The sequence below is a fragment of the Bos indicus x Bos taurus genome, chromosome 23, assembly GCF_003369695.1.
Source record: "Bos indicus x Bos taurus breed Angus x Brahman F1 hybrid chromosome 23, Bos_hybrid_MaternalHap_v2.0, whole genome shotgun sequence".
Lineage (NCBI taxonomy): Eukaryota > Metazoa > Chordata > Mammalia > Artiodactyla > Bovidae > Bos > Bos indicus x Bos taurus.
Window position 1 is genome coordinate 710,285 of NC_040098.1, and position 12,492 is coordinate 722,776.

The 12,492-nt window shown below is 36.6% G+C and overlaps 1 protein-coding gene across 1 annotated transcript; it reads right to left on the bottom strand.

The window, feature by feature from the left end:
* Positions 1-2,098: 2,098 nt before the first annotated feature.
* On the bottom strand, positions 2,099-3,016 carry LOC113882054 (olfactory receptor 4A15-like). The gene has a single exon (XM_027525224.1). The coding sequence runs from the start codon at positions 3,014-3,016 to the stop codon at positions 2,099-2,101; it is 918 nt and encodes a 305-aa protein (XP_027381025.1).
* Between the last annotated feature and the right edge of the window lie 9,476 nt (positions 3,017-12,492).

A 12,492-nucleotide genomic window follows, 5' to 3' on the forward strand; every position in this document is an offset into this window, starting at 1 on the left:
AAGGAGATCAGTCCTGGTTGTTCATTGGAAGGACTGATGTTGAAGACGAAACTCCAATACTTTGGCCACCTGATGTGAAGAACTATTTGAAAAGACCCAGATGCTGGGAAAGATTGAAGGCAGGAGGAGAAGGGGACGGCAGAGGATGAGTTGGTTGGATGGCATCGCTGACTCAATGGACATGAGTTTGGGTGGACTCCGGGAGTTAGTGATGGACACGGTTGCCTGGCATGCTGCGGTCCATGGGGTCGCAAAGAGTCAGACATGACTGAGCAACTGAACTGAACTGAACTGAACAGACTAATGAACAAAGCTAATTAACAATTTTTTTTTTAATTTTCCTAATTTTATTTTATTTTTAAACTTTACATAATTGTATTAGTTTTGCCAAATATCAAAATGAATCCACCACAGGTATACATGTGTTCCCCATCCCGAACCCTCCTCCCTCCTCCCTCCCCATACCATCCCTCTGGGCCGTCCCAGTGCACCAGCCCCTAGCATCCAGCATCGTGCATCAAACCTGGACTGGCAACTCGTTTCCTACATGATATTTTACATGTTTCATTGCCATTCTCCCAAATCTTCCCACCCTCTCCCTCTCCCACAGAGTCCATAAGACTGTTCTACACATCAGTGTCTCTTTTGCTGTCTCGTACACCGGGTTATTGTTACCATCTTTCTAAATTCCATATATATGCGTTAGTATACTGTATTTATGTTTTTCCTTCTGGCTTACTTCACTCTGTATAATAGGCTCCAGTTTCATCCACCTCATTAGAACTGATTCAAATGTATTCTTTTTAATGGCTGAGTAATACTCCATTGTGTATATGTACCACTGCTTTCTTATCCATTCGTCTGCTGATGGACATCTAGGTTGCTTCCATGTCTTGGCTATTATAAACAGTGCTGCGATGAACATTGGGGTACACGTGTCTCTTTCCCTTCTGGTTTCCTCAGTGTGTATGCCCAGCAGTGGGATTGCTGGATCATAAGGCAGTTCTATTTCCAGTTTTTTAAGGAATCTCCACACTGTTCTCCATAGTGGCTGAACTAGTTTGCATTCCCACCAACAGTGTAAGAGGGTTCCCTTTTCTCCACAACCTCTCCAGCATTTATTATTTGTAGACTTTTGGATCGCAGCCATTCTGACTGGTGTGAAATGGTACCTCATAGTGGTTTTGATTTACATTTCTCTGATAATGAGTGATGTTGAGCATCTTTTCATGTGTTTGTTAGCCATCTGTATGTCTTCTTTGGAGAAATGTCTTTTTAGTTCTTTGGCCCATTTTTAAAAAAATATTTGTTAATTTTTAATTAACAAATATTTTTAACTCATCATTTAAAATATCTCTACAAATTAGAAGATTAAATTTCTGTCTTTGATCACTTTGACTGCAAAACAAAGTCCAATTGGCAAAATAACTATGATTTGATTATTTTCTGCATATATACCTTTTCATTCAGATTAGTTTTGTATACTTAGCCTCTTTATGCTTAGTATTATATTGTCTGAAACATCACTTTTCTTCACTGTTAAGATGCTCAGCTATATGAAAAATAAGATATGAAAATTATCTGACAAATACTAACATAAAATACTTACTTCAAATATTTATGTGGGCTTTCTTTGAGTGGAGAGATGTGAATCAAGGTGTTATGTCTTATTTTTTATTATTGTAAGCTCTGTAATAGACCTTATTAATTCCAGAAAGATTACATTACTTAAGACAGAAACATAGAAAAAAATCTTCCACTAACTTAAATAAATTACAGTATTAACTAAAGCTTAACACAGAACATCAATGTATAGTAACAACAGAGATATTTTACACCCCAAGTCTATACATATTTTCATAGTAAATGGTGACAGTCTTAAAAATATATTTAAAACAAAATACATATTTTAAACTAGGAAATTAGGAAAATCTTAAAAGTGTATTTTGATCATTGGAGGTATTCATATAATAAAGATTTTAATTATGCCCAAGCTATTAAACCTAAGAAAAAATTTACTACAATTAAAAAATTATACAAGGCTTTCATGGAAAGAGTAATTTTTCATTGAAAATAGGTGATACACTTTCCTGTTGCCTCATTTTCTTTTATTAGTCCAGAGCTTTTTCATGGCATTTTTCATCTCAGCATTTCTCAGAGTATAGATTAGAGGGTTCAGCATAGGAGTGATAATTGTGTAAAACACAGTCAAGGATTTATCAGTTGGTAAGGTGGAAGGAGGTCTCACATACATAAAAATACAGGGCACAAAAAAGAGGATCACCACGGTAATGTGGGAACCACAGGTGGACAAGCCTTTGCGCCTCCCTTCCTGACTAAGATTCTTCAGGGAGTGCAGGATGATCCCATAGGAGATGAGTAAGAGCATGAAGATGATCACACAGATCGCCCCATCATTGGCAACCACTGTGAGGCCAATAATGTAGGTGTCAGTGCAAGCAAGTTTCAACAAGGGATACATATCACAGATGAAGTGGTCAATGACATTGGGGCCACAGAAAGGAAGGTTGTAAACAAAGAGAAGTTGAACTACAGCATGTAAAAACCCACCAACCCAGGCCAGGAGAAGAAGCATAACACATACTCGCTGATTCATGATGGTCAAATAATGCAAGGGTTTGCAGATGGCCACATAGCGGTCATAGGCCATGACCACCAGGAGCAAAATCTCAGCACCACCAAATAAGTGTCCTATAAAAAGCTGGGTCATGCAAGCTTGGAAGGAAATGGTTTTCTTTACATAAAGTAAATCTATGATCATATTTGGTGTGACTGTAGTAGAATACACAGCATCCATAAATGATAAGTAGCCAAGAAAGAAGTACATAGGGACATCCAGGCTTGGACTGAACACCACAGTCAGGACAATGAGTAGGTTGCCCACCATCGTCACAATGTAGATGAGCAAGAACACCACAAACAATATTTTCTGACCCTGGACACTCTGAGTGAGTCCCAAGAGGACAAACTCAGTTACATTTCTCCTTTGTTCCATAGATTTTTCTATATGTCATATTTCAGAAATATTTCAGGACGAATTAGCTGTAAATATAATTCTTACACATGGCTGCCTGGAAAATTAAGATAATGCATTTACTTATTGAACCAATAGGCAGTATGGTTGTTATGTTCTAATACTTTCAGAGATTGTAATACCAGCCTGATTAAAATATCCTCCCTAACTTCAACAATATTATAAGCAGGAGGCAAGTGATTAGATAAGTCAGTGGAGTTCTACAGATACTATGTCATCTTCTAATGTTTAACATATTAACAAACAATGCTTAGAGAACATTATCAATTGAATCTATCAATGTAGAGATTTAGAAATACCTGCCCTTTAAAATATCCCCAGATAGAGATATTTGAATTTGGTTTCCAGGAACACTTGATATTAGAGAAGGTAAGTCTATTCTGGATCTTTATAATTTTAAACTATTTGGAAAAATGACACATTACAAAATAAATGAGTTACCACAACTAGAACTAGCTTTCAATTTGGAAGCTAATTAAATTGTACATATAGCTAATACCTTACACAAAAATAAAAATTGATTAAAAACTCAAAAAAAGTAAAGCAAGATTTACTTCATATTTACATTACAGCTAGTAAAGAAGACAATTTTCTCCATTCTAATGGTGGAAGAATCTTCTTAACGAATCACTGAAATTCCAAATAGATGTCTTAGAAATTTTCCATTATTTTTAAGGATTTAGGAAAAGATACCACAACATCAATAGACATACGTAGTTACTAGAAATCATTTTGGAGAATGCAATGGCACCCCACTACAGTACTCTTGCCTGGAAAATCCCATGAACGGAGGAGCCTGGTAGGCTGCAGTCCATGGGGTCGCGAAGAGTCGGACACGATTGAGCGACTTCACTTTCACTTTTCACTTTCATGCATTGGAGAAGGAAATGGCAACCCACTCCAGTGTTCTTGCCTGGAGAATCCCAGGGACGGGGGAGCCTGGTGGGCTGCCGTCTATGGGGTCACACACAGTCGGACACGACTGAAGTGACTTAGCATAGCATAGCATAGCATAGCAATCATTTACATTTTATAAGATATAATTGGAAATAATATCTAAAATAGACAAAGATCCCTAAAGAATCAACTAATAAAATATAAATTAAATATAAAATGAATTAAAAACAAGCAATTAAAAAAGAAGACATCTAAATGGCAAACATACATATGCTTGGATGCTGAAGCTCACCTGTGAAGACAAAAATAGGAATTGAAGTAATAGCTTGCTTGCTGCTGCTACTGCTGCTGCTAAGTTGCTTCAGTCGTGTCCGACTCTGTGAGACCCCATAGACGGCAGCCCACCAGGCTCCCCCGTCCCTGGGATTCTCCAGGCAAGAACACTGGAGTGGGTTGCCATTTCCTTCTCCAATGCATGAAAGTGAAAACTGCAAGTGAAGTCGATCAGTCGTCTCCGACTCTTAGCGACCTCATGGACTGCAGCCTACCAGGCTCCTCCATCCATGGGATTTTCCAGGCAAGAGTACTGGAGTGGGGTGCCATTGTCTTCTCCGCATAGTTTGCTTACAGCAGTATTACTTTGGGTTCTTTAAAGCCACTTGATCAAGTTCTACAGATGCTATATAACCTTCTAATTTTTAACATGTTAACAAGCAATACTTAGAGAACATTATCAATTGAACTTATCATGAGATTTAGAAGTATCTGACCTCTAAAATACCCCCAGATAGATACACTTGAAGTTAGTTTCTAGGTACACTTGATGTTAGAGAAGGTAAATCTATTCTGGATCTTTATAATTTGAAAGTATTCTAAAACAGTATTACATAATAAAACTGATCCCAACATATTTTAGTAATAGCAAAGGACTCCTGATTTGGCTGATCATGTGAATAAGATAGGAGAACTTTTAAAGGACTGAATTCTCACCCCATCAGTGTACTGTTGCAAAATGGAAAGCCTAGTTCAGAATCTTGTTTGTCAATACACTTGCTGAGTTACCTGCATAAGGAGAAAGACTTTCAATCGATATTCTGGGCTCTGGTGGCTTCTTTTTTGTCTTTGAGGCACTGATGCCATCTCTGGAAACACAGAGCAAGATACATGCAGCGTCACTGGACCTTGAACTGGACACTTTTCATGTTTGTAGAAAATCAGATTATTTCCAGTCTTTCAGAAAAATATTACTCTTCATATCGCTGGAATTTTCAGAATGAATCTAAATGTCCTGTTGCCCAAAGAAATTTGAATCTTTATTGTGAGCAGACATTTAAAATATTCATTGCTGGCAAAAATTCTCCTTTTAAAAAGCTAATATTAAATCAACATTTTGAGTAGAGAGAAAATTGTAAGTTCTGTGTGTATTTTCAAACAAAAATTGCTCTTTTTGTTTTATAACAATAAAAGTGAAACAGAGAAATAGCATTTACCACATTTTCATTCTCAATCAGTTATATTATTCTGTCTTCACTCAGTATTGTTGAATTTTGGGTTTTCTGAAAGGTGGAGAATAATTTCATATACATACTTTATTTATGTGTATGTATTTATTGTGTTTTTGAGTCTATCATTTTAATGCATGAAGAAGTCAGTCATGTGAGCACTGGTATAAGCTAATACTCTCAGAGGTAAGGGCAAATGTCTGTAAACACTTTATCTGCCTTTAAACTACACCACATATAATTGAGGCATTTAATTGGTGCATCTCCAAGAGTGATTATTTTCTAATTATATTCTTGGAAACTTAATCAAAATTTTGACAACAGACTCTACCTCCAGAGATGCCACCAGATCACCAAGTTGATCTGGACTTAGAGAACTCTTTTGGGGAAAAAGCATAAAAGAACAAATTGAGGTCAAGCCACCAAAAGGGAAAAGCCCAATCTGGATAGAAATGAAACATGTGAAAACTTCTCTTTTAAATCATGACCTTCAAAGTCAGCAAATCTGTTGAAGTTCATTCTTTGTCTTTGCACATGACATCTGATCTGATTTCCAGAAATGATGAATGCCAACTTCAGAACAAGTCATTTAAAACTTGTTTCTATTGCAGATAAAATTGTCAAAAGAATCTGTATTTGTGTGAGAGTGAAGAAAGGAAAAAACATTTGTGAGACTCTTCTACCTATCTCAAAGTTCTGTTCACGGAGACACAATTCAGCAATATAAACAGCACATGACATACAGATGGCTAACAAACACATGAAAAGATGCTCAACATCACTCATTATCAGAGAAATGCAAATCAAAACCACTATGAGATACCATTTCACGCCAGTCAGAATGGCTGTGATCTAAAAATCTACAAGCAATAAATGCCGGAGAGGGTGTGGAGAAAAGGGAACCCTCTTACACTGTTGGTGGGAATGCAAACTAGTACAGCCACTATGGAGAACAGTGTGGAGATTCCTTTAAAAACTGGAAATAGAACTGCCTTATGACCCAGCAATCCCACTGCTGGGCATAAACACTGAGGAAACCAGAACTGAAAGGGACACATGTACCCCAATGTTCATCGCAGCACTGTTTATAATAGCCAGGACATGGAAGCAACTTAGATGTCCATCAGCAGATGAATGGATAAGAAAGCAGTGGTACATATACACAATGGAGTATTACTCAGCCATTAAAAAGAATACATTTGAATCAGTTCTAATGAGGTGGATGAAACTGGAGCCTATTATACAGAGTGAAGTAAGCCAGAAAGAAAAGCACCAACACAGTATGCTGCTGCTGCTGCCGCTAAGTCGCTTCAGTCGTGTCCAACTCTGTGCGACCCATAGATGGCAGCCCACCAGGCTTCCCGTCCCTGGGATTCTCCAGGCCAGAACACTGGATTGGGTTGCCATTTCCTTCTCCAATGCATGAAAGTGAAAAGTGAAAGTGAAGTCGCTCAATCGTGTCCGACTCTAGTGACCCCATGGACTGCAGCCTACCAGGCTCCTCTGTCCATGGGATTTTCTAGGCAAAAGTACTGGAGTGGGGTTCCATTGCCTTCTCCCCAATACAGTATACTAACACATATATATGGAATTTATAAAGATGGTAACAATAACCCTGTATACGAGACAGCAAAAGAGACACTGCTGTATAGAACAGTCTTTTGGACTCTGTGGGAGAGGGAGAGGGTAGGATGATTTGGGAGAATGGCATTGAAACATGTATAATATCATATATGAAACGAGTCACCAGTCCAGGTTCCATGCACGATACTGGATGCTTGGGGCTGGTGCACTGGGATGACCCAGAGGGATGGTACAGGGAGGGAGGAGGGAGGAGGGTTCGGGATGGGGAACACATGTATACCTGTGGCGGATTCATGTTGACATATGGCAAAACCAATACAATATTGTAAAGTTAAAAACTTAAATTAAGGGAAAAAAAAAAAAAAACAGCACACGAGTGCTTAGTCACTCAGTTGTGTGTGACTCTTTGCCACCCTTTGGACCATAGCCCATCAGGCTCCTCTGTACATGGGATTCTCCAGGCAAGAATACTGGAGTGGGTTGCCATGTCTTTCTCCAGGGGATCTTTCTATCCCAGGGATCGAATCTACTTCTCTTATGTCTCCTGCATTGGCAGGCAGGTTCTTTACCATTAGTGTCACCTGGGAAGCCACAGAAAATATACATATATATAACATTTTCCAGCTACTTATGAATTAAACAACATATCTAAATTACTAGTGTATAATTTAGAAAAATAAAATTTCAATAGGAATATAATGGCATAATGTATAAAAGATATATGTAAGATGTTTATGAAGAATATATAAACTATATGCTGTTATATATATATATATGTTGACTGGAGGCAGCTAAAGAAGTGGTTAGACATTTTTAGCTTTAAAGGCAAGTATTAGAAGACAAGATATGTTAAGAAATGAACTAAGTTTCATTGTCAGGAAACTAGAAAAAGAAAAGCAAAATATGCATGGATAATATGGTAAAGTAGAAATAGTAAACATTAGACAGAAATAATTGAAATAAATACTAATTGCAAAATAAGGGAAATCTGTGAATGCAGAAATTGCTTCTTTGAAAGTTTGATAAAATTGATAATCTCCTAGCAAAATGAATTAAAAGAAAAATAATAGGAAAAACAAAATATCACTTGTTTGAAATTGAACTGAAATTCAATCAATTGAGTTGAAAATAAAAAGACTGTCTTCACTGCAGATTTTACTGATCTTAGAAAGATGAGAGAAAATATGATAAGTGAACTTATGACAATATACTTGCCAACTAAAAGAAGATGGGCTACTGCTATGAAAAACACAACTTTATCAAAACAGTAAGAAAAATAATGAAAAACAGGAATAATCTAATATTCCAGAAAAATGAGACTTCCCTGGTGGCTCAGATGGTAAAGCATCTGTCTACAATGCAGGAGACCTGGGTTCAATCCCTGGGTTGGGAAGATCTCCTAGAGAAGGAAATGGCAACCCACTCCAGTATTCTTGCCTGGAAAACACCATGGACAGAGGAGCCTTGTAGGCTACAGTCCATGGGGTCACAAAGAGCCAGACACGACTGAGCGACTTCACTTTCTTTCCAGAAAATTAATTCTTACAATCCTTCCCTTCCCAAAATGAAATTCTATTATCATATAGCTTTGCAAATAAATTATATATTAAAATTAATCAAGAAATAGTACCAATCTTTTATTAACATTTTTAGAGATGACTAGAAATTATACTTCCCAAGTCATTTCATGCAGGCAGCATCGCTCTTACACCGGAATGAAACAAGGGCATCTCAAGGAAAATAGTTAGATCAATATCTCACATTAACACAGACACAGAATTCTGAACATAATAACGTTAGATTTTTTTTTGAATGTTTTCTTTTTGGATTATTTTCCTTGCTGTTATGGTGTATGAGGAAACTGCAGAGGAGTGCTCAGTCTTGGGCTAATTATGTCCTACTACTTTCTTCACATTCATGAAGGATCATATTCATGATGCTTAGCCTCCATCATATTCAACCCACTGCACAGGCCCTGTGCATTATGAGGTTTTCCAGCTGGTGAAAATGAGTGCTCTTTCTGGTTCAGTGTGAGCACCAAGCTATCTTCTCTCTAACCCATCTGGATAAGTCTTTCCCCAGCCTGATGTAGTCTTCTCAAATGCATGAATAATTGAGGGAATGCTATCCAGATCACCAGCATTTCCTTCCTCAGTCTCTCTGAATCTCTCTCACTGTATCCCAGGTCTATCGGTCTATCATTTGCAATATTCTATCATCACTGCTCTAGCCACCTTCGTCTCCTCAGAGCCTCAGCTTCATTTTTTACACTTAGGGGAACCATTCCACTCCAGAGGGGAATCTTTCTGACCCAGGGATCGAAACCCAGTGTCCTGCATTGCAAGCTGATTCTTTACTATCTGAGCCACCAGGGAGGCCCTGACTGTGATAAGTTTGGAATGCTACTCAGTAATGAAATGAACTACTGACAAACAGTAATCTGTATAAATTTCAAATGCATTCTACTGAGCGAAAGAAGAGATATTTAAAAGACCAGATATTAGACATTATCTCACATATAGAAAATCCATAAATTGCATCAAAAATTATTAGAACTAATAGATAAATTCAAGAAGCTTGCAGGATACAAAATCAATAAAAATTAGCTACATTTGCATATACTAACAATGATTATCAGAAATAATTTAATTTTAATTTTGTGTATAACCACATATACACTAGCATCAGAAAGAATAAAATACTTAGGTATTCACATGAGGTGATGGATGCATAAATCAACTTGATTTTTATAATCATATTACAGTGTATTTGTATATAAAACACTGACTTAAAACTCAGCACTCAAAAACCTTAGATCATGGCATCCAGTCCCATCACTTTATGGCAAATAGATGGGAGAAAAAGTTGAAACTGTGACAGATTTTATTTTCTAGAGCTCAAAATCACTGTGGATAGTGACTGCAGGCATGAAATTAAAAGACGCTTGCTCCTTGGAAGAAAAGCTATGACAAACCCAGGCACTGTATTAAAAAGCAGAGACATTACATTTTGAACAAAAGTCCTTAGAGTCAAAGCTATTGTTTTCCTAGTAGTCATATATGGATGTGGCAGTTGGACCATAAAGAAGGTGGAAAGCCAAAGAATTGATGCTGCCAAATTGTGGTGCTGGAGAAGACATTTGAATGTCCCTTGGACAGTAAGGAGATAAAATCAATCCTAAAGGAAATCAACCCTGATTATTCATTGAAAGACTGATGCTGAAGAGGAAGCTCCAATACTTTGGCCACCTGATGTGAAGAGACAACTCATTGCAAAAGATTCTGATGTTGGGAAAGATTGAGGGCAAGAAGAGAAAGGGGTGACAGAGGATGAGATGTTTGGATGGCATCAATGACTCAATGGACATGAATTTGAGCAGACTCCCGGAAGTAGTGAAAGACAGGGAAGCCTGGACTGCTGTAGACCATAGGATCATTAAGAGTCAGACATGACTTAGAGACTGAATAACAACAACAAAAATTATGAAATTGTACAACTTTAGATACAACTCTAATTTATCAGTTATACCTCAATAAAGTTGGGGGGAAAGGCTAGGACGTTCTCAGTTCAATTCAGTTCCTCAGTCATGTTTGACTCTGCTACCCCATGGACTACAGCATGCTAAGCTTCCTTGTCCATCACCAACTCCCAGAGCTTGCTTAAACTCATGTCCATCGAGTCGGTGATGCCACACATTTTCCAGTGAGTCAGTTCTTCACATCAGGTGGCCAAAGTATTGGAGTTTCAGCTTCAGCATCAGTCCTTGTAATAAATATTCAAGACTGATTTCCTTTAGGATTGACTGGTTTGATCTTGCAGTGCAAGGGACTCTAAAGAGTCTTTTCCAGCACTACAGTTCAAAAGCATCAATTCTTCAGTGCTCAGCTTTCTTTAGGATCCAACTCTCACATCCTAGAAAAGAATGGAAATAGATCAGGGTTTTCCAAGACCTGGAGTGAAAGAAGGAGATGATAAAAAGGGGTATGGGTAAATTTTTATTGATTTACAATGATAAATTTTAAGACATCCTGCATATTTATTGATATGTTGGTTACCTAACTGTATGTATTTGTCAATACTTGGAGAACTTTAACTAAAAAGGATGAATGATATACTATGAAGATTATATCTTATGTAAAAATGGAAACAAAAAGAATTCTTATGCTGAAACATCAGACAACTGGAAGATATAATAGAAGACAAAATCTTGTTCACAATAGTAGCAAAACAAATTTAAAAAAAAATTTAAAAAGTAGCAAAATTCAAAAAGACTAAATCTCCAAAGAACATAGAAGAACACTTGTTAAGCGGAAATATCTACCCAGTTTACAGATAAGAATTCTCTTCTCTAAAGACATGTTTTTTTAATCAAATCTTACTGAAAATGCTATCTAAATGCAGCTTTTACCAACCTACCTAATTGAATTTTAGCTTAAGACTATAAGTATGGAAAAATAAGAGCTACCCTGGCAGCTCAGATGGGAAAGAATCTGCCTGAAATGCTGGAGACTCGGGTTCGATCCCCAGGTTGGAAAGGGATCACAGTGTATTTTAAATCTAATGCAGTCATGTCACATGTTAAATGGTATATGAATAAAGAGATCACTGGCAATTAATATCACCCTGTTTTTTTTTTTTTTTAATTCAAACACGTCATATTGTAGGATACAAAGTTGGTATATCAAGTCGTGAAGGAAAATAATTATGCATCTATACAAATGGCCATCATCAGATTAAAATGTAGTGCCTACTTAATTCCTTACATAAAAGTATATGGCTCAAAAATTTAAACAAAAAAAAAGACTTTAAAATGTTGAAAAATATTCAAGAATATGTTGATAATGTTTTAATAGAAAAGTTCTTTTAGCAAGACATAAAAATTGACAGATTTCATAATATAAATGTAAAAAATTCTACATGACCAAAAATATTTTGCACCATATAGAAACAAAAAAATCAAATCAATGATAAATTGGAAAAAAAATGATAATCAACATGCATGGTAAATGGGGTAACTTCCTTACTACCTAATGAAATCATGAAAATCAGTATCAAACAGGACCAGTAGTCAAATAAAATGCATAAAATGCATTCACTGACAAGCCATGAAAAGAAATACACAAGACTAAAAATATGAAGAGGTGCCCAAATTTGAATCCATTTATTTGTAATTAAACTACATGGATGAAACACAATATCATTAACCAGACTCTCATAACTAAAAATGTTTAGCCTGTATGGGTGGTTGACAATGTGGTCAAATATATATTTGCCAGAATGAGAGAAGTAGGGAGTATGATTGAAGTCATGGATGGCATTTGTCAATAAATATAAACAACAACTGTTTATTTATTTTTTTCTAATTTTATTTTATTTTTAAACTTTACATAATTGTATTAGTTTTGCCAAATATCAAAATGTTTAGATACACATACTTATTAACTCAACAATTCC